The sequence below is a fragment of the Lissotriton helveticus genome, chromosome 1_1 (genome assembly GCF_964261635.1).
Source record: "Lissotriton helveticus chromosome 1_1, aLisHel1.1, whole genome shotgun sequence".
Classification (NCBI taxonomy): domain Eukaryota; kingdom Metazoa; phylum Chordata; class Amphibia; order Caudata; family Salamandridae; genus Lissotriton; species Lissotriton helveticus.
In genome coordinates this window covers 149,897,807-149,925,722 of record NC_136057.1, presented here as the reverse complement: position 1 = coordinate 149,925,722, position 27,916 = coordinate 149,897,807, and the positions used below count along the sequence as shown (strand labels likewise).

The window sequence follows — 27,916 nt, the reverse complement described above, 5'->3', positions numbered from 1 at the left end:
TTCCTCTAGCAGTTCTTATCTGCCTACCTGTTGGTATTGGCGACAATATTGGAATACGAAAGTCGTGATCGGTAGCGTGATAGTCCAGTCTGTGGATGGTTTCTCCACCACGGTAAAAGGTAATTGGTCTTTTTTTTTCAATGTGCAGCGTGAGTATCTTGCATCTCTGCGTGCCATAGTTATTCTCATTTCTGTCAGATCATATTCAGAAAACTGGCTGGTAGTGTTGATGTAATGCCACAGCACATGGCCACAGCGTAGTGTATGTAACGTCCAGTTCAGTATTATAATTGTTCGTAATTGTGACTCTCCATGTTGTAAAATAGACATGTCTTGCTGAATTATGTCGATTGCAGAAGACACAATGTTGCCCAGTGAATAAATTCTAGATGATAATGTGGTCATAATGTTGTCAACCACAGCCAAACCTTTAACATATTAATCCTGTCGATCTCGCGTAATCTCTCTGCAACTTCCTGCTGAGAAATCTTTCATAGCTTGTTGTATATTCCATAAAAGAAGGGCTTATGGCGTGGGTTTTTGGGACCTAATATAAAATCCCTGAGATCCAGGTCATCAGAAAGAAAGGTGAGTTTCACATGGGAAAGTGTTGAGGTTTACAGCCAATCTGGGCATAACTTCCCAACACTATATGATTTCACCAACCTTGCGTGTTCTGATTGTACATAGCATAGGTCAGGCCTGTTGATCTTAAACCCTCCTGTGCTACCCAGGAATCTAGACTGTCATTCATTTGTGTCTAGGGTCCAAACTAGCCAACTATGCTGAATGGAGTCTGATGTATTGTATGATCCATTGCGGAGCATGGCATCTAGCCTATGCTTACTGTGTTTTGTGTATTGTTGCCAATGTTCAAGACATGCAAATGTGGGAATGCAAGGTGTGTTCAAATCTTTTGCCTTAGCTAAACCAAGACACGAAGTCTGTTGTACTGTATTCTTCAGGAAAATCATGTGATATGAGGAAATCGCTTGTTCCTCAGATGGAGTTGTGTATATTGTGTCTTTCCAAAAGTAGATACCCTGTACTGGGCTTAAAACTTTGTTACGCTCTGCATAGCATCTAAATGAACAATACTCTCAGATGCTTTGAAAAATCAATTTTACATGCTTAATAGCATATAATCATTTCACAATAATGAACTTGTACAATGGAAACATTAGGTAATGAGAGAGCTGATGATTTTGGGGTCCCCCCAAACTTAGGGGGAGCATCAAGCAGATGCCTTGAACACAAAGAGCATAAACAAAAAGCACATTGTGTTGAACTTCAGTGGTGATCCCATCATTTTAGGACCACCCCAAGCACAGTTATTGGCAAAAAACAATCCCAACTAAAGGCCCTGCAAAGCATTATGGGACAAGATTAGCAGTGGCAGTGAATATTATAGCATCCAATATCAAAATAATTCTACAAAGAGCTGCAGTTCCACTGGTCGTCCCTAGATGTCCCTCACAAGTCAAATGCAAAGCATTGAAATTATTCTTACATCAAGCTGCAGTTCTACTGGTCGTCCCTAGATGTCCCTCTCAAGTCAAATGCAAAACCATTGAAACCCTTTCATCAAGCATTTGCATTTGACTCGTGAGGGACATCTAGGGACGACCAGTGGAACTGCAGCTCTGTGTAGAATTCTTTTGATATTGTATACTATATAATATTCACTGCCCACTGCTAATTTCATCCCATAATGCTTTGCAGGGCCTTTGGTTGGGAATGTTTTTTTGCCAATAACTGTGTTTGGGTTTGTCCTAAGAGGATGGGACCACAACTAAATCATTCAATAAGATATGCTTTTTTGTTTTCAAGGCATCTGTTTGGTACTCCCCCTAGGTTAGGGAGGATCCCAAAATCATCACATCTCCCACTGCTTGACAATTTTCAGTTTCACCATTGTGAAAGTACTATATGCACTTTAGCATATAAAGATAGGAAAGCTTATTTGATCATATCTGGTCTTATACTGGAAGCTTTTTGCAATTTTAGCACAGTACAGACAAGTACACAGTGTCTTCAGCTATGCACAGACTACGTGTACTGCTACTACGCAAACTACGCCCAGGCTTAGAAATATGGCAGCTGAGTAAACCAGCTTGATGTTTGAGAGCATATTCTTCTTTGCAGGTGTAGGTGCAAGCCTGTAGATATTAGAGGCTGGGTTTGATGTGCCAAACCCTGAAAAATATGCAAACGTCTGTCGAAATGTTTTTGAGCTACCTTTTGGTGGTGTTGAGCAGTGTTCCCATTGGGTATAATTATAAACAGCACGTGGGATACTAGCTATGTGTAAAAAATGGTGACCATAATGTTGATAACAAACCATGTCGCCAAAAGTAGATGTACCATCATGCAATTAATTATTAAAAAATGAAGCTGATTGCTCTAGATCTGAAAGCAAGTTATGCACAGTTTCAATGTCCCAATCATTAGAGAATGTACTAGTGGTGATGATATCATTGAAAGACATTTTAAACAAATATGGAATTTGCAAACGTTCAGTAGGACCATACACATCATGCGATACCCTGCCCCATACTATTCCTTTAGGAACTCAAACTGCTGTAATGTTCACCAGTGGCAGGTCCCTTGGTTCACTGTGTGATGATGCATGTGGTTTTAGTACTAAGCGGCAGATTTATGTCGGACTTGCGGCACTTTTGCGCCGCCGTTGCGTCACTTCTGTGACGCAGCGGCGGCGTAAACCCTGCGCCACATTGCGACATACTTACATCATGACGCATCTATGGAGATGCGTCACGGTGCAAGGCCCTGCGCCACATGAAACCTGCGTCAGGTTTCATGTGGGCGTTTCCACGCAGAGGGGGGCGTTCCGTCGCAGGAACGCCCCTGAAAAGTGACTCAGTGAAATCTACAAGATTTCACTGAGTCACTTTCCCAACGCTGATGCGTCAAAACCCTGCGCCTGCTTGAAGCAGGCGTAAGGCTTGACGCACCACATTAGAGATAGGGCAAGTTGGAACAGGGCTGGAGTTGCGTGCAGCACGCAGCACAACTTCAGCACTGCGCCAACTTCACGCCCTAGATGCGTCACGCATCTGTTCATTCCTGCGCCATGGTGCGCCGCATTATAAATGCGGCGCATCATGGGTGGCGCAGGGATGAACTTGAGTGCCGTATCTTTCCTGGCGCATCTCTGCCGATTTGCAGAGATGCGTCAGGCAACATAAATCTGCCCCTTGGTTCACATGTTGGACTGCACAGCGTTCAGGGAGATAATGTCCATTCAGAAGTATAACAAAACAGCTACCAAACCAATCCATAGTCCCAGGAAAAGTAATTCAATTGTAACCCAGAGATTTATCCAGGGAGCAACCAAGGTATGTATTTTTCAACCAAAGATAGAGAGAAAACTTGTAGCTTGAAAGGGAGTGGTAGTGTTGGCAATTCAGGTTCACTTGGATCCGATGAAAAGTCATCATAATGCACAAAGTAGCCAGACTCCGTCCGGTCTATTTTTGGCAGCTCGGCAGGTTGTGTAGAGTCAGGAAATGACTCGATCTGTGGAGTATTCATATAGATGTTGTTGATTTGTTGAATAGAAATTTCTGTACTATTTGATTGTAGAGTTGATTGTGGTTGTTTCAATAGGATGAAGTATCATTTCATTGTTGCTTACTGCTTCTCTTTGGAAAGTTAAGTCCTCATTTGATATCAAGGCTTCCAGCTGAACTTCCTGTACGGTAGCCAGATGAGATCAGCAGCTACCCAGGATCCAAGCCGGCCTATTGTCGAGAATCGGTCACATAATGTGGTTTTATCTGATCGATGGAGAGAAATGTTTTGTCTCAGCAGCTGGCAAGAGGCGAAAGTAGTACAGTTCTGGTACCTTCAACAGCCAGGACAGGTACATGTGCTCTGAAAGATGATTCAAATTCATTGTTGTCACTATGTTTTCTCTGACCAGGACCCCAATCTTCGGAACCCAGGCAAGTCTTGCTTACACTTCTCCAGTGGAGGTGATTTTTACTTTGGAAGTTGCTACTAGAAGCTGCAAATTCTTTTAGGTCCTGTAAAACATCTAAACGATCATTGATGTCAAATGGAATTTCAGCCGCCACTGCTTTGACACCATCGGGGTCTGGTACCCACATTCCCACCCCAAACAGGAGTTCATAAGGTGTACAACCCTCCCAGGGATTTTCTTGGCATGTTATTGAGTGCCGCTGGACTCCATATAGGTGATTGAACCAACTGCCAACTGAACCTAGAACCCTAGCTATTAAGGATTGCTTTAAGTCCTGGTTCTTCCTCTCAAGAACCAAATTTCCCTTGGGATGGTAGAGAGAGGAGTACCGCTAGGCCATACCCAAACTTCCCACGGCTTCTTTGTAAGCCCAAGAGATAAAGGCAGGATCCTGGTCGGAATGTAGTGTGCCAATTGCGTATGTCCAGTTAAAGACTCGCAAATTTTCCATAACAGTTGAAGCGTCAGCCGAGCGGTGAGGCCAACCCCACAGGAATCTAGTGCATGAATACACTGCCACCAAGACGTACTTGTAAGCCCCGTCTGAGTGTAAGGGACGACAGGGGTCCAAATAGACACATGTGAGAGGTTAATCTGAGCTCAATAATGTTGTTTGAGGTGGTCGTGCTACGGTGCAGCCTTTCATCTGGCAGATGTCGCATTGTAGGACAATGTCTTTGGTCTGTTTAGTTAGACCTGGCCACCAATAGCTCTGCTTAAGTAGTGAAACTGTAGCAGTAATCCCTGTGTGTGCTGAACCCAGACCCTTGTGTTCAGCTAGTATCAATCCCAATCTCTGATCAATGTTTGGTATTACTCTATCCCCCTTCTGGAATCCAAGCATACAGAATATTTTGTGCATCTAACTTTTAGGAGTACTTGAATGGAAAGCATTTTGGCAATGCTGAGCTGTTGCATGTGGCATTGACAGCCAACATAGTGGTTCCGTATATCCCCGTACCAGAAAGAGTGATTGCAGCTACGGCAGCAGTACAAAATGTTGCCTTGGTGGCCATATCTGCCATAGAATTCCGTTCAACAAAAACGCTAACTCACTGATGACTCAATGTGTGAATCACATGAGCCCATGGTAGGCCTTCTTTCAGCTTCACCACTTGTTCCCAAAGCAACTTGTGCTTGATTGTACAACCCTGGGAATCTCGAAACCCATTTTGGCCCCAATAGTGAAGGTATTCATTATAAGACTGGACACAGTAAAAAGAATCACACATTATAAGTGTGGGGAATTCGTGTTCTATATTTTGTAGTGCCAGTATTAGGGCTTTAAGTTCTGCCAGCTGTGCTGTACAGTCTCGTAGGTACTCAGTTTGTGTTCTTTCAGGAATTAACTTTCTGTCAAGCATGCGCCCCTGTACTATTATGCATGCTGCGGAATATTGCTTTTTCATTCCTATGGCAGGCTGGGAAGATCCATCAATATAAATGATACATTCATATCTATCCAGAGGCATAATTTAATTAGGCAGGAATATTCTTGTTCATAGTGTAGGAATGCTTTTTTTTGTAATGTAGCCTCAAATTTATGAGCTTGCCCTGAAACAACATGCAAATCAAGTGGTCGGCTCCTGTTTCCATATAATTGGGCTTCTTCGGAAGGTGTTCCCCTTGCTCCCTGATACCACCAGAAGAACCTTGGTACAGTCACTCGTGTTGAGTAGACTGGATTATTGCAATGGATTATTGCTAGCCGCTAACGAGGGGATTATTGCAAGACTACAGATTGTGCAAAACACTGCCGCACGCCTCGTCCTTAACGTCCCTGCCCGCACTCCATCAAAACCCCTGTTAACTGAACTTCACTGGCTTTCAGTGAAACAGAGGGTGATGTTTAAAACATGCTGTATCATTCACAAGTGCCTCACAGGGAAAGGCCCCGATTACCTAACAAAAAAATTCAATCAATATGTCCCCTCCAGATCTCTTAGATCAGGAGATCAAGAATTGTTATGCGTCCCTAGGTTCAAAAAGACAAGACAAGGGGGAAGGGCCTTGTCAGTAGCTGGCCCGCAGCTGTGGAATGGTCTCCCTATGGAAATCAGACTATGCAGTGAACACCTTCCCTTCAGGAAAAAATTAAAAACTTTTCTTTTCACTACTAGTCTATCTATCTAGGGAGGAAGGATATATGACTGGGTCCTCATTGCTCTCAGATGCTGCCAGAGGCGCGGAGATACTCCTACGGGAGTCGATTCCTAGCGCGGTATAAACATGCAAATAAATTAAATAAAAATAATCTACATCTGTTGCAGTGAGAGTTGGGCCATTGAATTCTTCTTGGAAGTAAAGCCTTGGCATTTGGAATGCTTGCTGTAATAATGGGTTCTAAGGTCGGTACTAGGGTAGTGACAATTATTCCCTTACCCTGAGCCAATGAAATCTCTCTCACTAAAGCAGTCTGTACCACTGTGAGAATGTTCTCGGTGGGTGCAAAACGCTTTTCACAGTTTGTGTAGAAATGTGATTTGTATGCTATAGGTACTGTATCACCCTCATTATAAGTGATATAAGTGTACCCGGTTGGTCCAGCAACTATGCGGGTAACCAGGTTAGTTGTGTTGACACATGTGTGCAACTTTTTGGAAGCTATCATATCAGATTGTACAGAACGTAAAATATCAGTGTGCTCCTGTGTCCAATGATGCACTGAAAAATCAGGTCTAATTAAGTCATCGAATGGTTTTACTCTTTCTGCGTAATCCAAAATGTATGTTCTGTCAGAATCAAAAAATCGTACAATGGATTGTAGTGTGTTCAAGGTTGTTGTAGGCTGAACCAATGCGAATTTTTGTGAAAAATGTGTTGCCAGGCTTTTGCCTTTACTTGATAATTTGTATCATAGAAACAGGACCCTAAGGTGGGCTATTTTCAAGTTCTTGAAATTAAATTTGTAGCACCAGTAAGCAAACCCACTATTATGTTGTGTCATGGCAGTGATATGGGTCACGGTCTGGTGTTGTAAGTAGTCTCTGTGGTGCCGCTGCTGTAGTAGTAGGTCATGGGCCGAGTCCACTGTTCTGCTGTGTGTAAGGCGAGCTCTACTTCAGCTAACTCTTTTTGTTGAGATCGTTTATGCCCCGTGATGGAGGCTATAGCCTGTCCTCGGAGGACTGTTTTATAAGCCTCCCAAAATATGGATGGTGACTCCACAGAGGCAGCATTTTCATCCAAAAAGTGTTTAGTGGTGTTTTTAAGTTCCTTCCGTATACCAGGGACCTTCAAATAACCAGGGTACATGGGGTATATTCTCCTGCGGGATTTCACATTGCAAGTCAGCGTCAGTAACACAGGAGAGTGGCCTGAGATGCCCCTGGGTTTAATGTCTACCTCTTCGACATTTTGTAACCTAGATCCCATCATTAGAAAGTAGTCTATTCGTGACAAACTATTGTGCACCGTGGAGTGGTATGTGTATTGGCTCGCCGTTGGGTGGGTATGTCGCCAGATGTCTATTAGCCCCATTGCCTCTAGAAAGCCCTGAAATCTGGAGGGACCCAACGATTGTATCTGTGCCGTGAACCTTTCTACTGCTGGATTTATAACAGTGTTAAAGTCACCTCCCAGAATGAGGTCCCCCTCTGGCAGAGTTAAAAGGAATGCTCCCAGTGCTGGCAGCGCCACCGCCTGCAGTGCCGGAGGCACATACACCGAGACGATGTTCAGAAGTTTACCCTCCCATTGGCCTTGGACCGCAGCAAAGCGGCCCTGATCGTCTGTCGTAGTCTGCAGTATTAGAAATGATGAGGTCTTTTTAACTAGGATACCCGTTCCTCGTGAGCCTGAGGTAAATTCTGCATGTACTGCCATTTTGTACCCTCTCCTGTCCAGCGCTTGGCAAGCCTTTCCCATGAGATGAGTCTCCTGCAGTAGAACTATTGTTGGGTTATGTCTTTTCAAGGCCTGCAATACCAGACCTCTTTTTATTTTATCCCCCAGACCTCTTACATTCCATGATAGTATTCTCAAGGCAGGCACGGGGGTCTTTTGTGTTGCGTCGTAGAGGGTGTTACCCTGTGGAGTGCCCATTAGGAAGGGCCTACCGGAAGTTGCGGAACCGCTGTCGTATATTGAACTTCAGTGTGTTTGAGGTGTAGTCGCGGACTCACCCTGTGTGTCTCTTCTGCCTTCTGCGTGAAGCAGCTACTCTCTTCTTGTGTACTCATTGTGCCTCTAACGTCAAACCATGCCATAACATATAAACCTAAACAAATCAATAAAATCCCTATCCACCCCACCCCCCTTCCCTGCCCCCCTGCTCAACGGACTTAGAACCGCCCGCCACCCCAACTTAGCAGAGTGCTTAACCCCAACCCAAACCATTGTACTTGCTTGTCGGGGTACAACGACCGTAGAGGCGGCAGCCCTCGCTGTCCCCCAGGGCTCGCCTCAGTCCAGAATCCAGAGCTAGGCCAAATTCACTAGTCGACACGGTATCGCGGCCAGAGAGGTCATTGTTTTTGATCCAGTTCATTTCCTTCCACCCCCAGGTTTGGGGAGCTGATCGGCCCCTCTCGTCTCTGTTCTTGAGAGCCCATGTGGTCAGTCTCTTGGTGTTGGCGATGATTCTTGTTAGTGCGCCTCTGTGTTCCCGCTGGCCACCACCCTTCCAACCAGTCGTGAGCCGCTTCTGGTGTGTCAAAGAACCATGTCTTGCTGTTGGCTACAACCCGGAGCCGGGCCGGGAACAACATGGAGTAGGACAATTCCCGCTCCCTCAATTCTTTTTTAACCACTATGAAGCTTCTTCTGCGGCGGGCCACTTCTGCTGTGTAGTCCGTAAAGAATGCAAGTGTGGAGTTGTGGATACGGAGCGGCTGGGAAGTTCTTGCTGCTTGTAGGATTGCGTCCCTGTCGCGAAAATTGAATAACCTGGCTAGGACCGGCCGTGGGGGAGCCCCAGTCTTTGGCTTCCCGCCTGGGACTCGATGGGCCCTTTCGACCAAAAAGAAGTGGGATAATCCCTTGGTTGTAGTCTGGTTTTGATTAGGTCTTCCACGTATAAGTCCATGGCTTGGGTCCCTTCCGATTCAGGAAGACCGAGAATTCGTATGTTGTTGCGTCTTGAGCGCCCTTCCTGGTCATCCAGTTTCTCTTTTAGGAGTTTATTTTCTGTCTCCACTCGCATCACTGCTCTCTGCAGTTCTGAGGTGTCCTCCACCAATGACTTTGTAACTATTTCGACTTCCTTGACCCGCTCTGTCATCTTGTGAAAATCTGTCCGCAGTAAAGAAATGTCAGTTGAAATCGTCACCACTGTCGCCTGAACCGCTGATAGCACTTTCATTATGTCCTCTAATGTGACCTTTTTTGTCCCATCACCATCCGACGTTTTCCCCGTGGATGGACGCCCCTCCAGTGGTTGTGAGTTGGTCTTCTCGTATGCGTACTTATCTAACTTCGCCTGCGTTGAATGATTCCTCGGGCCTCTATTCGCCATGTTGCCTTTTTCAAATGGTTTGTTGGTTTAAGGCTGATGTGGGAGGAAGACAGGCTACTCCGCTGTAACTAATATGAGAGATGGTAAGGGCCGGCTGTCACGGCAGTGGAACACTCACAGCGTCTGGTGGATACTCGCGTGTTTCAAGGGTGTGCTACGTCTTAGTGGCTCGCAGCCGGCGTCCACTCGGGTCGTCAATTGAGTGATGATAGGTTGTTTATGGGCGGTAATGGAGCTCAGCCGGCCCGTGACTTGGTTTTTCCCAGGTCGTCTATTGTATGGAGGCAAGTGGATCAAGGAAAGCAAGCCGGGGGGAGGCATCTGATCATCTCCCCACCCCCGCCGCCATTTGCTAACCCGCTCGTTGCTACACGTGCTTCTGGGATTTCCGATGGGTGAGTACACCGTCGGCAATGTCCTATAGGCGTCCTCCCCCTTGGACTGAGCAGGTATGTCCTCTTACTGCGTCGCTGTGCGGGGTTACCGGTGTGGTCTGCATGGGCGTTGCTGCCTCCCACTCTCCCGACCCGGTGTCACTGGTCGGCGCGCCGCCGTATTTCCGGGTTCTGTGAGGCGGGGCCGGTAAACGTTTTAGATATCGCCGTGTCCTTCACCGGCGCCGCTTTGCTGTCAGGGGGGAGGGGGGAGGGGAGAGGCACAGTAGAGTCCAGAGACGCTGGATAAATTTGCGCTGCCCTTAATGGGCGCAGCCCATGGCAGAGTCCAACTGCTTCGGTGGTCAATCTCGGGTCTGTTGTGCCTCCCCGCAACCCCCGGGATCGTATAATGCACCGCTGTTACCCACCGCCGGAGGTATTTTCGCTGCCCGGCTCCCGTCACGATCGGGGTAGAGGGTCCTTCCGGTGTGGCGGAGCCCCGAGTACGAACACTTCCGGCTCTGATCCAGCGATGCTGCAGGTCGCAGCTTGTTACTGCTGCCAAGGCCCACAGGGTCCGTCGCTTGTCACCTTCGGATCGACGCGTCAGAAAGTCTCCCGACTCCACCGGTACATGTAGCTCCGCTCCGGACTTCGGCTCTCGCCCCGGGGGCTTCGTTACTTGACGGATAATTGAGCGGATCAATGAAAAAGGGCGCTTCTCACACGGAGCTCAGTAGCTACGCCGTCATCACCCTCAGCTGCTAGCCACGCCCCTAACATTGTACATTTTTAAACTATCTTTTTAATGTATATAATTAATGGGGAAATATGTCATTAATATCATAAGCCTTTTTAGAATCTTTTTTATCACGTTCTGGTAATTTATATTAACCACTTTATTAACTCCTTACTTTTAAAAGTCTTTAAGTAATTTATCAATATTGTATTGTAATATCGCATCCTTTTCTTTGTAATCTATGCATTTGTTTTACTAACTTACTATGATAAGTTAACATTTATCATTATATCTATTTTATTTTATTTACTTATGCTTAATGACATTTAATACATTTTTCCTCACATATACAGTTTCTTATTCCTATTTTTTATTCAATAAATGAATGTGTAATTATAAATATTATATCTTGGGGAAAGGGACACAGGGAATCAACCGAACACCCCAACTTCATTGAGAATGTTATGTAGTTAATTATATTTGTGGTAAGTTAATGGGATATTTGTTAGTATCCCTGACATCCAAAATAATACTATCAATCTAAAGTTAGTGTAATCTAATTTATTAATAGCATAGACCCAGAAATAGGTTGCTTAACGTACCTCTGTGATGTAGTTGCCAGATATGTGAGGACCCACAATGTAGTTGTTGGGTCAATATATATTGGGGCGACATAATGGTCAATTTAATGGTCAAGCAATGTAGAGGGGGTATACCCAGATGTTCAAAAAGTAGATGACTCACACTCAAATTAATTCATTGCTTGTCTGATCTCCAGAGGAGCCTGCTCTGCTCTGAAATGTTTTTACATTTCATGGAATTTGTGTTGAAATAGCTCATGATTGACAATGTAAGAATAAAATTAATGTCTGATACGGTTACTACTGGCACATGCAAATATGGGGAGTACCTAACCAGGATACACAAGAGTCAGTAAAAAGTAGATGGGACCAAGCTAAAATGGAATCAGAGTTCCACGCTATATCAGCATCTGTATGGGCCATTTTTAGGTTTCGCCTGGCCGTAGAACGCAGTGCTCCGCCCAGGTGAAAACTTTTGTTAACAGTATGGATGTTCGTCCCGCCTCTGTTTTCCATTGGCTAGCTCCATAAATGGACGCTAGCCATTGGCAAACAGAGGCGTCCGTCATCCTGCGAGGCGACTCGTGGGCGTTTCTGAGAATTTTTCTCATCCGGCCCCTTTTGTCACGTCAGTGCGGTGGTGGGCGGGGTTTATTTTTTTTTGCTCATCGAGGTTTGTTTTGGCCATTCCGCGGCCGACCGAAGTCCAGGTGAGTTGCTTTCAGCCTCCATTCCCGTAACGTAATGCACTGCATAAAATCGGGTCGGCTCGGTTAGGATTACACTGCGAAGTCGATTTTTTTTTTTTAATAAAAGCTCTCTCTCAAAGTCGAGTGTTCCCGTCGGTCGCTCCCCCCCTCCCGCTCTCCGTGTGCCCGTTACCTTGATCATACACTGTCACTTTTTTTTTCAAAAATGGTTAATGCGAGCAGCGTGACTGGGGCGAGCCTTGATGCAGGCAGGATTGCGCCCTTCGGGTTCTGCTCTCGCTGCGGCGTATTTTCATTTTTACAAAGCAGAGCGCGCACATCTGAAAGGCGAGCTGGCATTTCTGGTTTGTTGAGATGCCTTGCCCATTGATCCGCCGCGTTTGTGAGGAGAGCGGTAGTAGTGCCACATAACGCGAGTGGTTTGAAGAGGAGATGTCTGGGAGTGATGAAATCCGCTTTTTAAGGTTAATCCAGGGTGTCAGCTGGTTGAAGGGGTGCTCCTAGAGCGGGGGTACCTAGGCCCTCCCATTCCGGCAGGCAGCGCTCTCGGCGCGGCTCCCGCTGGACCAATTATGGCGGCGTCTACCGCTCGCCGTGCTCGTCATTCCGTGACCTCTGTAAAACACATCCCGCCGCTTCCGCCGGGCTGCCGGGTTTGGGGGGATTGCAGGCTACGCTTTTAATGGGAAAGAAGCATAGCATTTATTTGCAGGGGTGTCCTAGCTGATGAGCACCTTGAGAGGATGAACCCTCTCGAGAGTGTGACCGGACTAAAGGGGTGGGAGGCCCTTCAGACAGAAATAGCCTCACTCTTGAGTGAGAACTACCCCAGTACCGCGTCTGAGCTAATGCCCGCCGAGGGCCCGGTTTTGGCTTCAGTCCGAATGAACGTGGTAAAGGTTATCCTACTGTGGCTCTGTGGCAAAGACCTTGTGCCCACAGAGCAGCCATTAGGGCAGGGATAGCTTCTGTTGAGGTTTACTGAGAACTGCCCCAGGACAGAGTGTGACGTATTTCCCACTGAGGGACCAGCTGTGGAGTGAATTGCCCCAGAATGGAGTTGAGACTTTGTGGCCGTGGAAAGGCTCTTTTCCCATAGCTGGCATCCACTTTTATGAGTGGAAGAATGAGAAATTACCATGTGCCCACTGCAGGAAGCTTGTGGGGTTTTTTCCCTACTACAAGCACCTACTGCCAAGGCCTACTGTGGTATCGGGTTCAGTCAGGTCTACATACTCTGCAAAAAACTCTCGAACACCTTAGAAATAGAGGTTGGCACGGAAACTGGAACATGCTAGAAACAAGTTTATTAAGACCCCATGGGGTGGTGGTACAATCCTACAGCTCCCTTCGGTAATGCAAGAAGTATCACACCGAACATCGGTGCGCGACCTCTTTTATACAAGTTTAACAGTAATAAAAAGGTAGGCGGTATACGTTTGAACAGTTTTAGGTACATATAAGGGCATTTTTGGAACACAGCCAACATGTGGGAGGAGTTTGGTGCCACTGGTCAGTTTGGGGAACATTCCTAAGAAGTGACCACTCGTTAGTCCAATCGTGTGAGTACGCATGTGCGAGATTGACCAGTGCTAAAAATAGCCTGTTGCTGGGCAGGGTAAATGGTTCATTGGTACAAAGAAAGGACGAAAGGGCATGCTGACCACGAGGCAGCATGTTCATACAAAATGGAAGCCAACAAATACAAAATGGCTCCCGCACGTTTGGTCAAGTTAATGTTGAAAGTCTGTGTAGCTGAGCTAAATGCTAACTCAGGTGCTGCCAATTTACGACAGAAGGCCCTTTTAGCATGTAGCTGAAGCTACCTCATAATGGAAGTAATCAGGATATTCGTCATCAATGTCAATCATCATTATTTTCATCACTTCAACATTATTCAGTTGTTCATTTTTAGCAATAGCTCGTTTAGATGGGATACAAGCTGTAATACATACAGAGCATAAAGTAGGGCCACATTGGATACATAAACAAAGGAAAAAGAGTACGCCAATAATCATACAAAGAATAGTCAATAATTTCCAACGCCAGGTGCTAAGCAAAGTCCAGAACCAATTAGAGAATGTCCATGTACCATTTTCGGGGTGAATTTCAGCAGCAATTTTGTGCAATTTGGAAATGGCATCATACACAGAAGGCGAATTATCAGGGACATAAACACAACAACTACTTCCGATAATGCGGCATGCACCCCCACGATCAGCTAATACGACATCTAGAACCATCCGGTTCTGGAGCGTAACAATTCTAGTAATTTGAAGTTCTTCAGTCAAGTTCCCTAAAGCGGAGGCAGTTTCATTTGCAACAGCTTCTACAACACGTGTTAGTCATCTTATTTTCCTGCTGTTTAAGGCAGCACCAACAAAGGAAAACAGGCCTAAATTGAAATCTACATATTGCTGTAGAGAGGTGTCGGTTTGGTCAATATTGTCAAGTTCTAATGTTCTCTTAACCCTATTTAATATAAAATCGTGATACAATACAAAATCATTATGATACATAGGTGGAGCAATAAACACAGGGGGTAGTACAAAAGATATATAGCAGGTTCCTAACCATCCAAGAGGAAGACAATGATATCCTTTATTACCACAGATAAAGTAAGTGTTAGGTGATGCTACAAAAGCAATACCATTTGGTGTATCAAAAGTGAGAGTAGTGTTACATTCACTTTTGCTTACTGGAATAGTACCTTTATTACGGATGCATAATTCAGCCTTAGTATCAATAACTGTAATTACATGTAAACTAGACATATTCGCAGTTCTTTGATTGGTGAAAATGCGAGGTGTAGATACATTATCCGGTCGGTATTCTTCCCACTCAAATTTAGTTCCTTCTGCTTGTGGATGACCATCTCTGTCATTATAGCAAATTTTATTCAATCGGAAAAGTAGTCCACCTTTTGTTGGCCATCTTAGGGTAAAAAGAAGAGTATACCAAGCATTACAAGAACCATTATCTCGAAAACCCCTCATTCAAGGCCTCATAATCAGTCGTCTTGATTATGGAAATGCGCTATTGGCCGATGTGAACGACAGTGCCCTCACCAAACTCGAGACTCTGCAGAATTCAGCGGCAAGGCTGACTCTAGACCTCCCACCCCGCACACCTTCAGCCCCATGTCTGAAGGCGCTCCATTGGCTCCCCATAAGAAAACGTATTTCATTTAAAATCTGCTGCTTGGTGCATAAATCCATCAACGGACACGGACCAAAATACCTGCAGCGGAAACTCCAAGGTTACTGTCCCGGGAGAACCCTGCGCTCTTCTACTAAACATCTTTTAAAGGTCCCCAAGGTCAGGACCGTAAGAAACGGAGACAGGAGCTTCTCCAAAATAGGCCCCACCATCTGGAACACACTACCACTAACCATCAGACTGGACCCCAACCTTAAAACTTTCCGCAAAAACCTTAAAACATGGCTTTTTAGTCGGTAATTAATCCCCTTTGGGTTCTCTTCTCTCCAGTTGTCTCGCAAGCGCTCTGAGACCTATTGGTGAATTATGCGCTATATAAAAATAAATACATAGACATAGATATAGACATTATGAGAAAATGGAAGAGGAATAAGTGGAGTTCTCCTCTCTTTTGATGTCCAGGCAACATTCCACATACCCAACAGTTTGAAGTGTTCGTCATATTATGGGTGTGATGCAGAATTTGAATGAAACTGTTATTCAAGTAAGTCTGTCTATGTCTCTCTTCATGATAAGGCAGAGTAAAATGGAAATGTTCAGATGGAATTGGAGTGGTAGGCAGTAAATATTCTCGTGCAGGAAGCAATCGTTCTATAGTCCAAGCTATTACTGCTATTACCACTATAGTTGTAACAAAAAGCACAGCACCAAGAATTTTCTTGTTTCTCGTTGTAGCAGGTGCCATAGTTCACAAAACAAAAAAAATCTTCAACTAAAAAATAAAAATTGAGTGCTGAGAACCGAGGCTGCCGCTGGTTTCTTCTCCGAGATTCAAGACGGGTGTCGCTACACTGGCCAGAACTGATCCCCCCCCTTGATATTCCCGGCTTCTGTTTTCACAAACCTCGGAACGGTTACTCAACCAGTCTTGTATCAAAAGGAAAAGTTATTTTCTTGACCGTAGATTATATCTTGCTTTACCACAAGCAGTGTGGTCCGGGAAGGCTCCCTCCGACTCACGAGGCGTAACAGCTGGGCTCTTCTCTGCATACAAGATGTCTCGATAATCAGACAGCACCGCAGGGTTCACCAAATCCGGAGAAATACGACGGCAGTGAGTTGAATGTATCCACCGCTTCTTGTTCGTGACTCGTACAGCCGTCCGAGTTGCCAGCAGAACCTGTTCAGGGCCACGCCACCTCGGCTCCAAACTGCTGGTTCTCTCGAACACGCGGACCATAACGTGGTCCCCAGGGCGAAGATCGTGGGCCTCTCCAATGGAATTGTCGGGGAGCGCTTCTCGAACCTGTTGATGAATAGAAAGTAAATCATTTGTTATTCGTGCCAAATAATCGTTCATCATTATACAAGGCACATCATGTATCAAACGAGGCTTTGGAACTCCCCAGATGTTCATCGGCCTTCCAAACACCACTTCATAGGGTGTGAGGCCAGATCGGGAATGTGGCACTGATCTAATAGACAGTAATGCCAAAGGCAGAGCATCCGGCCATTTCAAAGACGCGGATGCCACGATCTTTGCTAGCTTCAGCTTCAGAGTCGCATTATACCTTTCTACTAGACCTGCTGACTGCAGGTGGAATACAGCGTGAAATTTTTGCTTAATCCCCAATCCTTTCAGGACGTACTCCACTATTTTCCCAACGAAATGAGGACCATTATCATTCCACAAAAATTTACAAACACCATAGCGTGGGAAGTACTCTTTGAGTAACACCTTAGCTGTTGTCAATGCTGTATTATCCTTCGTGGGGTAGGCTTCAATCCATTTACTGAAGGCACACACCACCACTAGGACATATTTGAGGTTATTACAGCGCTCAAGCTGGATGTAATCCATCTGCAGTACTTCAAATGGTGCAGTAGGTGGAACGAACCCTCCTTTAGGAGTATAAGTCCCTTTAGCAGGATTGTACTGTAGGCATATCAGACAGGTCTGCACTACTCTCTTGGCCGTGCTGGCAATCTCAGGATGCTCCCAGACTCGTGTAAGCAACTTAGTGATTGCAAGAGCTCCAACATGTGCCAGCCCATGTGTCATTTGAACCATTGCTTGTAAGTAAGCAGCAGGCAATTTCCATCTCTCCATGTCTTTGCTACGCCAACAACCCTCATCATCCAACACTCCCTCTGTTGCCCAGGTCGCAAGTTCTGCTTCAGATGCTGATTTTTGTATGTCTAATATTTCTTCTCTAGCATCATGCCATCGCTCAGCTTGTGATCTCACCACGTACATAGGGGAGACATTTTGTAACATAGCAGTCTCTCTCGCTATGCGATCTGCAAAAGCATTTCCTTGTCCAATTTTATCTGTCACCTTTTTATGTGCACTACATTTAATTATCGCTACTTTCTTCGGACATAGTAGTGCATTCAGGAGGTCACGTACCAACTCTCCATGCATGATGTGTACTCCATGTGAAGTCAAAAACCCTCGTTCCTTCCAAAGTAGGCCAAAATCGTGCACTACTCCAAAAGCGTAACGGCTATCAGTGTAGATATTCACACATAAACCAGCACTTAACTCACATGCTTTCGTTAAGGCTATCAATTCAGCTGCTTGGGCCGATTTCTGCGGTATTCGTGCTGTTTCTACCACTGTCTTAAGTGTTTTGATCGCATAGGCTGCGGAAGTAGTACCATCTGGCAACCTTAAACATAATTCATCAACCCACAGTTCCCCATCTACATCTGGAAGTGGTGTATCCTGTAAATCGATACGACCCTTTGTTTGTTCTTCGGTCAGAAAAACACAATCATGTTGTTCGTCCTTCTGGGTCTCAGTAACAGGATATGGCAATAAAGTAGCAGGGTTCAGAGTGGCGCACCTCTTCAGTGTAATATGTGGCGCCAACAGTGTTAACTCGTATCCTGTTAAACGGGCACTGGTTAGATGCTGTGTTTTCGTTTGGTTCAATAAAGCATCTACCGCATGGGGAACTAACACCAACAATTTGTGTGACAGAACTATTCCCTCACTCTGCCGTATAGCTACTGCTGTTGCTGCAACTGCTCGAAAACATCCAGGCAGTCCTCGGGCCACAGGGTCGAGTACTGCTGAAAAATACACGCAAGGTCTCTGTTTATCTCCGTGTAACTGCACTAAGACTGACAATGCGCACCCATCCTTCTCATGAACATATAGTGTGAAAAGCTTTGTATAATCAGGTGTCCCTAACACTGGTGCAGAACAAAGAGCTTGTCTCAATTGTTCAAAAGCATTCTGACATTCATCTGTCCATTCAAGGGGAATTGATGCAGTTTTGGACAACAACGCTAACAAGGGTTTTACAATGTGCGAAAATCCTAGTATCCATTGCCTACAAAAGGACATCAAACCTATGAAGGCACGAACATCTTTCTGAGTGCAAGGGACTGGCGCATCTAATATTGCTTGAATTCTATCTGATGTCAATGCACGCCCCTCCTTAGACAAAAGATGACTGAGGTAGGTCACCTTTGGTCTACAATATTGCAACTTCTTCCGTGAGACCTTGTGATTATGTTTAGCGAGAAAAGAAAGTAGGGAGAGAGTACTCTCCTCACATTGTTCCTGCGTGTCTGCGGCAAGCAAAATATCGTCAACATATTGAATAAGAGCCACCCCAGACTGTAAGTCAAAGGAATCAAGCTGTCTTTTTAAAGCCTGACTGTAAATGCAGGGCCCGATTCACAGAATGAACTTAAGACTAAATCCTAAACTTACTACTATTTGGTATTCACAGAATGCACTTACTACTTTCGGGATTCACAGAATAAACTTACTACTTTCGGTATTCACAGAATAGATTTAAGACTACTAACTCTAAGTCCGAAATCGGGGAGTAAATTCCGACCCAGAGGCGGAGCTTCCGGCCCGGAGGCGGAGCTTCCGGCCCGGAGGCGGAGCTTCCGGCTCGGAGGTGGGGATTTTTGCCATGCTGAAATCTCCAACTCTGGGCCGCAAGCTCCGCCTCCGGGCCATAAGCTCCGCCTCCGGGCTGTAAGCTCCGCCTCCGAGCCGGAATTTACTCCCCGATTTCGGACTTAGAGTTAGTAGTCTTAAATCTATTCTGTGAATACCGAAAGTAGTAAGTTCACTCTGTGAATCCCGAAAGTAGTAAGTGCATTCTGTGAATACTAAATAGTAGTAAGTTTAGGATTTAGTCTTAAGTTCATTCTGTGAATTGGGCCCCCTGACTTTCCGTGTAACCTTGAGGAACTCGACAAAATCTACATGATTTGTTATTTAATGTAAAACCAAACTAATATCGGCTGTCCGGGTGAATGGGAATCGATAAGAACGAGTTTTTCAAGTCGATTACCGTGAATGTAGTAGATGTGGGTGGAATCAAAATGAGTAAGGTGGTAATATCAGACACCACCGGATACTGGGGTACAACAATCTTATTAATTTCTCTCAAATCAATAATGAACCGATAGATCTTAGTGTCTGTGTCTTTCTTTAGGATCGGTAGAATCGGGCTGTTACAAACATTATAGGGTACTTCCTCCACCACTCCTGCCATTATCAAGTCATTCACAATATGTGTCAAAGCTATCTCGCCTTCTCTGGAGATTTTATACTGCAGTACCTGAGGCAAAGACACTCCCTCCTTAACAGTAATATGTACGGGAGGAATAATCATTTGACCCACATCAGTGTCAGAAGAGGCCCATAAAGTGCTGGGAAGAGAAGCTAACGCATCGGCCTCCTGCATGAGGCACGATCTCTCAACCTCTGGGTAGTTCTCATTCAAAATAACCCGTACCCCTTCAGGGGCACAACGTATTGTCGCTCGAAAATGTTTTAGCATATCAAGTCCCACAATTTTATCTGGCGTGTTTGGAGATAACAAAAACGGGCCTGGGGCAGCAAATTTGTCAATGTGAAATGTAAGGGGTTGAGACAATGGGCTAAGAGAAGGTGTTCCATCGAACCCTATTGCAGTAATTGTTTCGCCAGACAGGGGAGCCCTTGGAACCAAGTGTTTGGACAGAGCGCTACGAGTAGCTCCTGTATCGACCAGAAACTGATCAGTAGAACCCAAAACATGTGCTGATATATATGGACCCCTTTGATCGACTGGTACTTCAACCGATTCCATACCCCATCCTACGCAATCCTATGCATAATTATTATCCTGAGACTCAGTAACCTCTCCTTCAGCTATCTGGTACTGGTTCCGTCGATCAAAAGTATTATGATCAGCCTGACCACGACCCCTTGCTTCAAACCTACCACGATCATTCGCTCCACCTCTCGGTCCTGAATAACTATTCCGCGACCTTCCACTCCCTCGACCACGCTGATTACGCTGTTCTCGAAGCACCGGACAATCCGAAGCCCAATGTCCAAACTGCTTACAGTATGCACACTGATCCTCAGAAATGTCGGAACGGGGGGGAGACGTAACATACGATCCTCGTCTACCCCTATCATTCCCTCTCGATTTGCATAACCTGAGCCAACATCAACTTCGTCTTTAAGTCCTTCGCTTTCTTATCACTACTTTCTTTAGCCTCCAATTCCTGTCTTTCATAATACTGAGCCATAGTTAATAAAGAAGCGGGAGTTGCAGTGGTCCATGAACTCTCACTAGTCTTTAAACGCTTAGCAATCTCCGGTAGGAGATTAGCCACGTACTTATCAACGAACAGATGCCTGCCCGTATCCTCTGTTAATAATTGACCACTATAATCATGGAATGCTTCCTCAAAACGTGAAAAGAAATCAGAGACCGATTCATCCGACTTCTGTTTGCAAGAAGCCAACATTGTTCAATCAATTTTCTTAGGGGGAACGAGCGTCTTTAATTTATTCAAAATAGCCTCTGGGAGGTCTAAAATTAACTGGCATGGTTTACACGCGGGTTCCCTATCCAGGTCAGCTCGAGCGATGTCCTGCCAATCTGCACCTAGAATCGTTCGATCATCAAACTTATGAATCGCCCTCCACATATCAGGAGGCAGTATCAACCCAAAGAAAAGATCAATATCGACTAATGTCATAACACATGAAGAAATAGCACCTTCCACTCCTTCATAGAAAGCTGCTGGATTTTTACGGGTGTCAGGCAAAGCATTCTTGAGCGCCATAACGTCTGCTCTATTCCATGGCGTATAAACCCAATTGTACACAAAATAACCCTTCGCATCTTTAGACATCTTATCATCGTCTGTGCCTTGGCCTTTAGGAGGGACATACAAATGTGCAGCTTCTCGCATAGGCATAACATTAACTGCAGCGCTCTTATCTGATCCAAAGATAGGGCACTCGTTGGATACTTCTGATGATCCAGATGCTGGCGGACCCGATGCCTTTTTCGCCGCTCGCAGCTGTGACGCCTCATCCCGTAGCTGAACCAAACGGTGGAAAAACTCATTCGCATCTGCAAGAACAAAAAGACCTTTACGAAAATTCTCACGACCAACTGATATAACTTTAGGTTCCAAATCAGAAGAATACCGTCTAAACCGCTCAACAACTTCATCTGCAAAATTATCTAGAAAATACAATCGTTCTTTTTCAGACCATTTACTCATAAGATCATCGATCTCTGAAACATTTATAGAATTTGTATTAAGTTTACGAGCAAACGAGCGCAATTCCATGGTTCGCTCAGCAGTTAACCTGGTACGCTGACGGTCCTGATCATCCTCACTCGAGTCCTCATTCGGAGCCGTAGGCGGAACATACGGAGGCGGGCAACGGTCTAGTAATGAAAAATCATCTGACTCGTTAGTAAGGACAGGATAAAGAGGACGTCGAATAGGGAATCGACCATTAACCTGTAAATTACGTTCTCGAGTCTCCCTCTCTTTCTGTTCCTGCAATTCCTTTTCCTGCAACTGTAAAGCTTTATCACGAGCAGCCTTTCGCTGCTCTTTGTCCGCCAAGGCTTGTTCACGCTTCATTCGTTCATGCACCGCTTTCTCCCACATACGCACACAATCAAACATATCCTGTCTAGACCTGCGCTGAAACAAACACTGCTCCACATACTGAACCTTTTGTAGATCAAACGACCCATGTAGTGGCCATTGCAATTCACGATCAGTTTTGGTATATTTGTGCCATAATGTACTATACATAATGGGGGGAAGGCCAAATTTTATGTAAATTTCCCGATTAGGAGTCCCCTCTGGGGGAGCCGGCTGAGATTCATTTAATCGATAAGTGGTACCATTTCCAAAGCAGCACATTCCTCGAAGTGTGCTTAAAACAGGCATGTCAAAATATCACGAAAACGCGATATTACATAAAATGGCACTTAAATATGTTTTTACACATGGTGTGCCGTTCAAACAAATACAAAGTCAGAGAAATATCTCTACGTGCCTGTCTATGTGAGGTGCACTCCACATATAGCTCAAATCATAGGTCCAAACGTTAGCTAACTCAAACAAATTCAAAAAGTCACAGTAAGTGTCAGTAGACTACCTTACCAATCACAAGCTTACCAAATATTTTCAAAACGTCCAGATTCCAACTGCCAAGTTCCGTAATCGAATCAGCCAAACGGGCACTACACGACAACCCAAACGATCAGGATCTCAGTCGAGGACCGGCGCCACCTGGAAGGTCAGATCAGAAGGAAAGGAAAAAACACCGTGGGTGCCAAGACTCGGGTCACTCAGTGGCAGCGTACGCGTCCATGGCGAGTTTCCAATCCTTCGTCGCGACCTCTCCTTCGGGCATCCGAGTCGCCGATGAGTCCCTTCATGGTCGCCAATTTGTGGTATCGGGTTCAGTCAGGTCTACATACTCTGCAAAAAACTCTCAAACACCTTAGAAATAGAGGTTGGCACGGAAACTGGAAAATGCTAGAAACAAGTTTATTAAGACCCCATGGGGTGGTGGTACAATCCTACAGCACCCTTCGGTAATGCAAGAAGTATCACACCGAACATCGGTGCGCGACCTCTTTTATACAAGTTTAACAGTAATAAAAAGGTAGGCGGTATACGTTTGAACAGTTTTAGGTACATATAAGGGCATTTTTGGAACACAGCCAACATGTGGGAGGAGTTTGGTGCCACTGGTCAGTTTGGGGAACATTCCTAAGAAGTGACCACTCGTTAGTCCAATCGTGTGAGTACGCATGTGCGAGATTGACCAGTGCTAAAAATAGCCTTTTGCTGGGCAGGGTAAATGGTTCATTGGTACAAAGAAAGGACGAAAGGGCATGCTGACCACGAGGCAGCATGTTCATACAAAATGGAAGCCAACAAATACAAAATGGCTCTCGCACGTTTGGTCGAGTTAATGTTGAAAGTCCGTGTAGCTGAGCTAAATGCTAACTCAGGTGCTGCCAATTTACGACACTACCTGGAAACCTCCCTTGCAGTTTTCAGGGATCCATAGGGGGTTCCTTTACAATTTGGGTCATTGTACTTTTATTCATGTTACGTGTTTTCTTAAATTATTGTGTCTGCTCTTGGTGCCGGGTATGGCCTGTGTGAATCAGGTGGAAACCAAAACTCCTATAAATTGAATTTCCATTGTATTTCTCCGCCTCAGTGTGCTGGTAGCTGCATTGCAGGCTACACCAGGATCCTGTAGTGTCTTTCACTTATCTTTAATTTTACTGTTCTAAGCTCTTTGTGTAAAATAACCAGCCGGGTTAGGATGTTTGACAACAGCACCGCTTTCAGCCACACCATTTCAACCTGAGGTTCGCTTGCGGCATTGGACTGGGTGCCAGAACTGCAGTTTCCTCATCCTAGTGAGAGTGGGCGAATGCAGGGCACACGCAGAAGCCTGCTGCACTATTGCAAATAGCCCGCATCTGCCAGAGCTCGATGCTGCCCCAGCACTTTGCCACTCACACCTTAAGAATGACCTTGTTTGTTTTAAGCCTTAATTAACTTCAGACTTAGACGGAAAGGTTAAGTGCTAAGCTGTTCCCATTGGACGGCTAGAAATGCGTTTGAGTTCTTGTGGCTGCAGGTTGGCTTTACAATGGTGTATGCAAGCACTGACAATCTGTACACAGGCATGGAGGTATATATCTGCAGGGTGTTACTTGAAGAAATAATGCATTAAGATATTGCCATCCGATTTGCGTCTTCGAGAGGTGGTAGTGTTAAAACAAGAATGAAGTTGGGGACTGAGCCAAGCTAGTTGTCAGAGGAATCAACTACATGGGTACTACCCAGAGTTTGTGGAAATGTGAGACGCAGTATGGAACATGGCAGCCTTTTTTGGGATCTAACAGCCATCGTCGATTATGGGAAGGGCAGCTGCGGTCTGAGAGGTGGGGATACTTTAGGGCTGGAAATGGGCAGATTGTATGTGTGGCTGGCTCTGGGTGTGTGTGTGTGGCTGGCTCTGGGTGTGTGTGTGGCTCTGGGTGTGTGTGTGTGGTAGTAATTGCTGTCTGCTGAGCTCGTCCGTAGGGTACAATAGGTCTCACATTTGCAAGAGTTTAAGCTAATGGCAATGTAAATGACAGTGCCATTTATTTATCTGTTTTCAAAACCAACACATAAATACAAATGTTGTCATTTACAATGCCAATAGCTCAAACTTTTCCAAAGGCGAAACTATTGCATTGTAAATGCTTGTTGTTTCAGGAAACTACTGAACAGAGCTTTGTTCTGAGTTTTTCACGCTATGCTGACTGGCTGCCTGGTTGCACCGAGATACCCCTTAGGGTGATTCGTGTGCGTTATAAATGGCTTGAAAATTAACATTAACAGAGAGGGTGTACACAAAAAGCACTGCCTACAACATAAGTTCAGGCTTCAAAGCAACAGTTTGGGTTCAGTAAAGATGTATGGAATTACAGTCAAGTATTGAGCCCTTAGCAATCAGCAGATCAAATACACCAGTCCCAGGACTCAAAATCCCTCTGCCCACGACAATCCTAGGCCACTTCTGACTATTCTTGCAAACATTTCTAGAGTTCCAATTAAAGTTCCAAATAACTAACATTTGAGACTTTTCTTTGCTTAATAATAAAAACATCTACTTAACAAAATGCAAAGGGTAGTGGGTGTGACATCAAGCACCCTTTGGCCACCAGTGACATCACAGAGTTAAAATCATGCCCTTTGCTCGGCAGCTAAAATGTCTTACAATTACTTCTCAGGATTGAGGAGAAAGGAGTGAAAACAATAGAAGTAAACATGGTCCTTACAGTCTTCTTTACTTTATGTCCCCTGCCCTCCTTTCACTGTCTTGAGATTGGGGAAGTGGAGGCGTGCCAGTGGTACCAGAGGGCAAGGCATGGGCTGCAGCTGATACATCTGGTAACACTAATTGATACCCATGAATAGCGATGTAATTCCAACTACGAAATTAAGATCCATCTTCACAGCATGGCAGAGGTACATGCACTTACCTTGCTAAGCTGAGGCCGATCGCCCTGGGATCTGCAGACGACAGAGCAGATCCAAACAGCCAAGTCAAGATTTGGGGGTAAATTACCTGAAAAGATCAAAAAGATGAAAAACATTCAATGGCAAAGAATGAAGAAGGACAGTGAGAGAGAGGAGAGAGAGAGAAAAGGGAGAAGAGAAGAAATATAGGTCAAAAGATAGTTGTAGGGCCTGATTTGCAGGTAAAGGCTGATGAACCTGAGTGTGGGCTGTCGACCTACAGTCCCAATGGCTGGTGATGTGGAAGTTCCCACATAAAGCCAGGGAGGTGTCTACGGCGCGCTGGTAGGGCACTTGTAATGTGGAAGCTGGAAATCTAGCACCCTTTAGCTGTGTGGGGTTGTCCTACAGTATATCCCCATTTAGGCAGCTTTCACCCGTCATGGAAGCCACCACGTCCACCCAGGGTGTTGGGTGTAAAAGCACTGGGTTATACTTCCTATAATTAATTGTTGCTAATCCTTTTTAAAAGTTTTTAGTCTGTATGTGGGGTTTTATATTTTGACTATTTGAAAGGCTGCACTTTTGCTCAGTCAGCACTTTAGCTCCTACCTCGCTTGTTCTGTGTGGATGCTGCCTTTATAGGAGTTAACGCTCTAGTGGTTGATCAAGTCTCCAGCCCAGCCTCCACCTAATGCTACAGAATCTGCACCTGTGCAGCCTCTAAGGTGTACAAACGATGTGGTACGAATCCTTAAATTGCTGCTAATTCTTTGTAATTGGTTTTGCTGCATGTTGGTGTTTTATAACACAGTGCTCACTTTGCTCAGCGTGCACTATCGCCACTTTGACTCTTCGCTGGGTTGTGCCACAGGAAAGCTGCCATTTTGGGAGTTAGAGCTCTAGTGGTTGGACAAGTCCCCGCCACGGCCCCTTCTTAATGCAATCAAACACGGGACGAGGTAGCAGGTGCACCACGGGGCATTGAAGGTAGGCCTAAGGCAAGCCCATCTGAGGACATCCACACCCGAATGGCGCTTGGCAGCGAGACATGCTGCCAGCTCCTGGTGTCTCTTTCTCATACTATTTATTCTCAATAGTGGTCTTCATTCTCATACCCCACTTCCTATTTCTAGCCCACACAAAGCTGTGGAAAGAAATATCCTGGCAGATTTCATTCACCATGCAGCTAGAGCAGTAAAACCTCTTAAGCCTTCTGCCAGAGGACTGGTCCTCGGTCTCTCCCCTTCCAACTATGTGTCCTACCTTCCATAACTATTTACTTCGCACTCTTGTTGATGCTCATTCTGTCTGCAGGGGCCGGCACTGATTGGAGGTAGTGGGGTGGGAGGAGGGTGGACACAGGAGGTAGGGGGCGGGAAAGGGGAAGACGTCGGGGAAGCGGGAATAAATAAAATAAAATTAAGACTTTTCTTCTCGCCGCTTCCTCGTCTCCGTAGTCCTCCCTCGCTCTGCCTTAACGGAAGCACAACCAGGTGACCAGCCAGCCAGTGACAACGCCATATTAGCTGTAATGCAGCCTACATGGAGAACATGCAATGTGCGCAAAACTGTTTTGGGTGACCCGAGTGGACCGGCCAAGCAGTCACTGCGCATGTTAGGAGGGTGCTACCACTGCTCCCCTGTCCCAGTCCCCTAACGCAAAAGTGATTATGATACTAGGATGAAAGTCAAACAACCTGCTTTTATGGTAGGTGATGTGGTTAGGATTCGTAAACCTGGTTATATTACCAAAGGTGAGACAAAGTTTGGCAAACCTATGAAGGTTGTGAAAGTTTATCACACAAACGTAGGAGAAAATAACATTATAATAACACAAGTTATTATCATTTTATTTTCCATTTGGATCAGTGCAAAAAAAGCAGTGGGTGACGCTCCTCCTTCTTAGCGGAGGAGCAGCCACTGGATCTGCCTCTCTGTCTTTCTTAAACCATGGGCTGCCGAGCCATTACAGTAGCAGAAGACAGGCTCTGGTATGAGTTGACATTATAGACTGGGTCAGTCCGCCCTTCTGAAGTTTGGGAAAGCAGTGGAAACATGGGGCCAGATGTACGACCTGCAAAATAGAGCCTCACGAAAAAAATGTAACGTTTTCGTTTCATTTTTTTAAGGGAAGGTAGTGGTCCCTGGGACCACTGCCTGCCCGTAAAAAATATTTTTAGAGACATTCACAAAGTGGAAGAGGTCCCCTGGGGACCTCTTTCAAATTGCAACTGCATTACCACCCTCTTGAAGAGGGTGGTAATTTGCGAGGGCCCGATTCACCGAATGTACTTAAGTCTCAATCCTAAACTAACTGCTATTTTGGTATTCACAGAATGCACTTACTACTTTTGGCATTCACAGAATGAACTTACTACTTTTGGTATTCACAGAAGTTAGGATCCACTCGCAAAAGGATCTCTTCGCCTTTGAGAATGGTTGAAAAAATATTATTTGAGAGCAGAGAGTGGAACAAGGGACCTCTGCCAACTGTTACAAAATGAAAGCTAAATGTTTATTTTTTTGTTTTGAAACGCATCCCGGGTTACTTTAAGGAAAA

General features: G+C 45.3%; 1 protein-coding gene across 1 annotated transcript in view; it reads right to left on the bottom strand.

Moving 5' to 3' along the window:
• LOC144759983 (carnosine synthase 1-like) overlaps positions 1-27,916 on the bottom strand; it is a 272,725-nt gene that overhangs the window by 215,350 nt on the left and 29,459 nt on the right. The window contains exon 4 of the mRNA XM_078646512.1: positions 25,377-25,462. Within this exon, the coding sequence (XP_078502638.1) occupies positions 25,377-25,462 (86 nt within the window). The remainder of the gene's footprint in view (positions 1-25,376; positions 25,463-27,916) is intronic.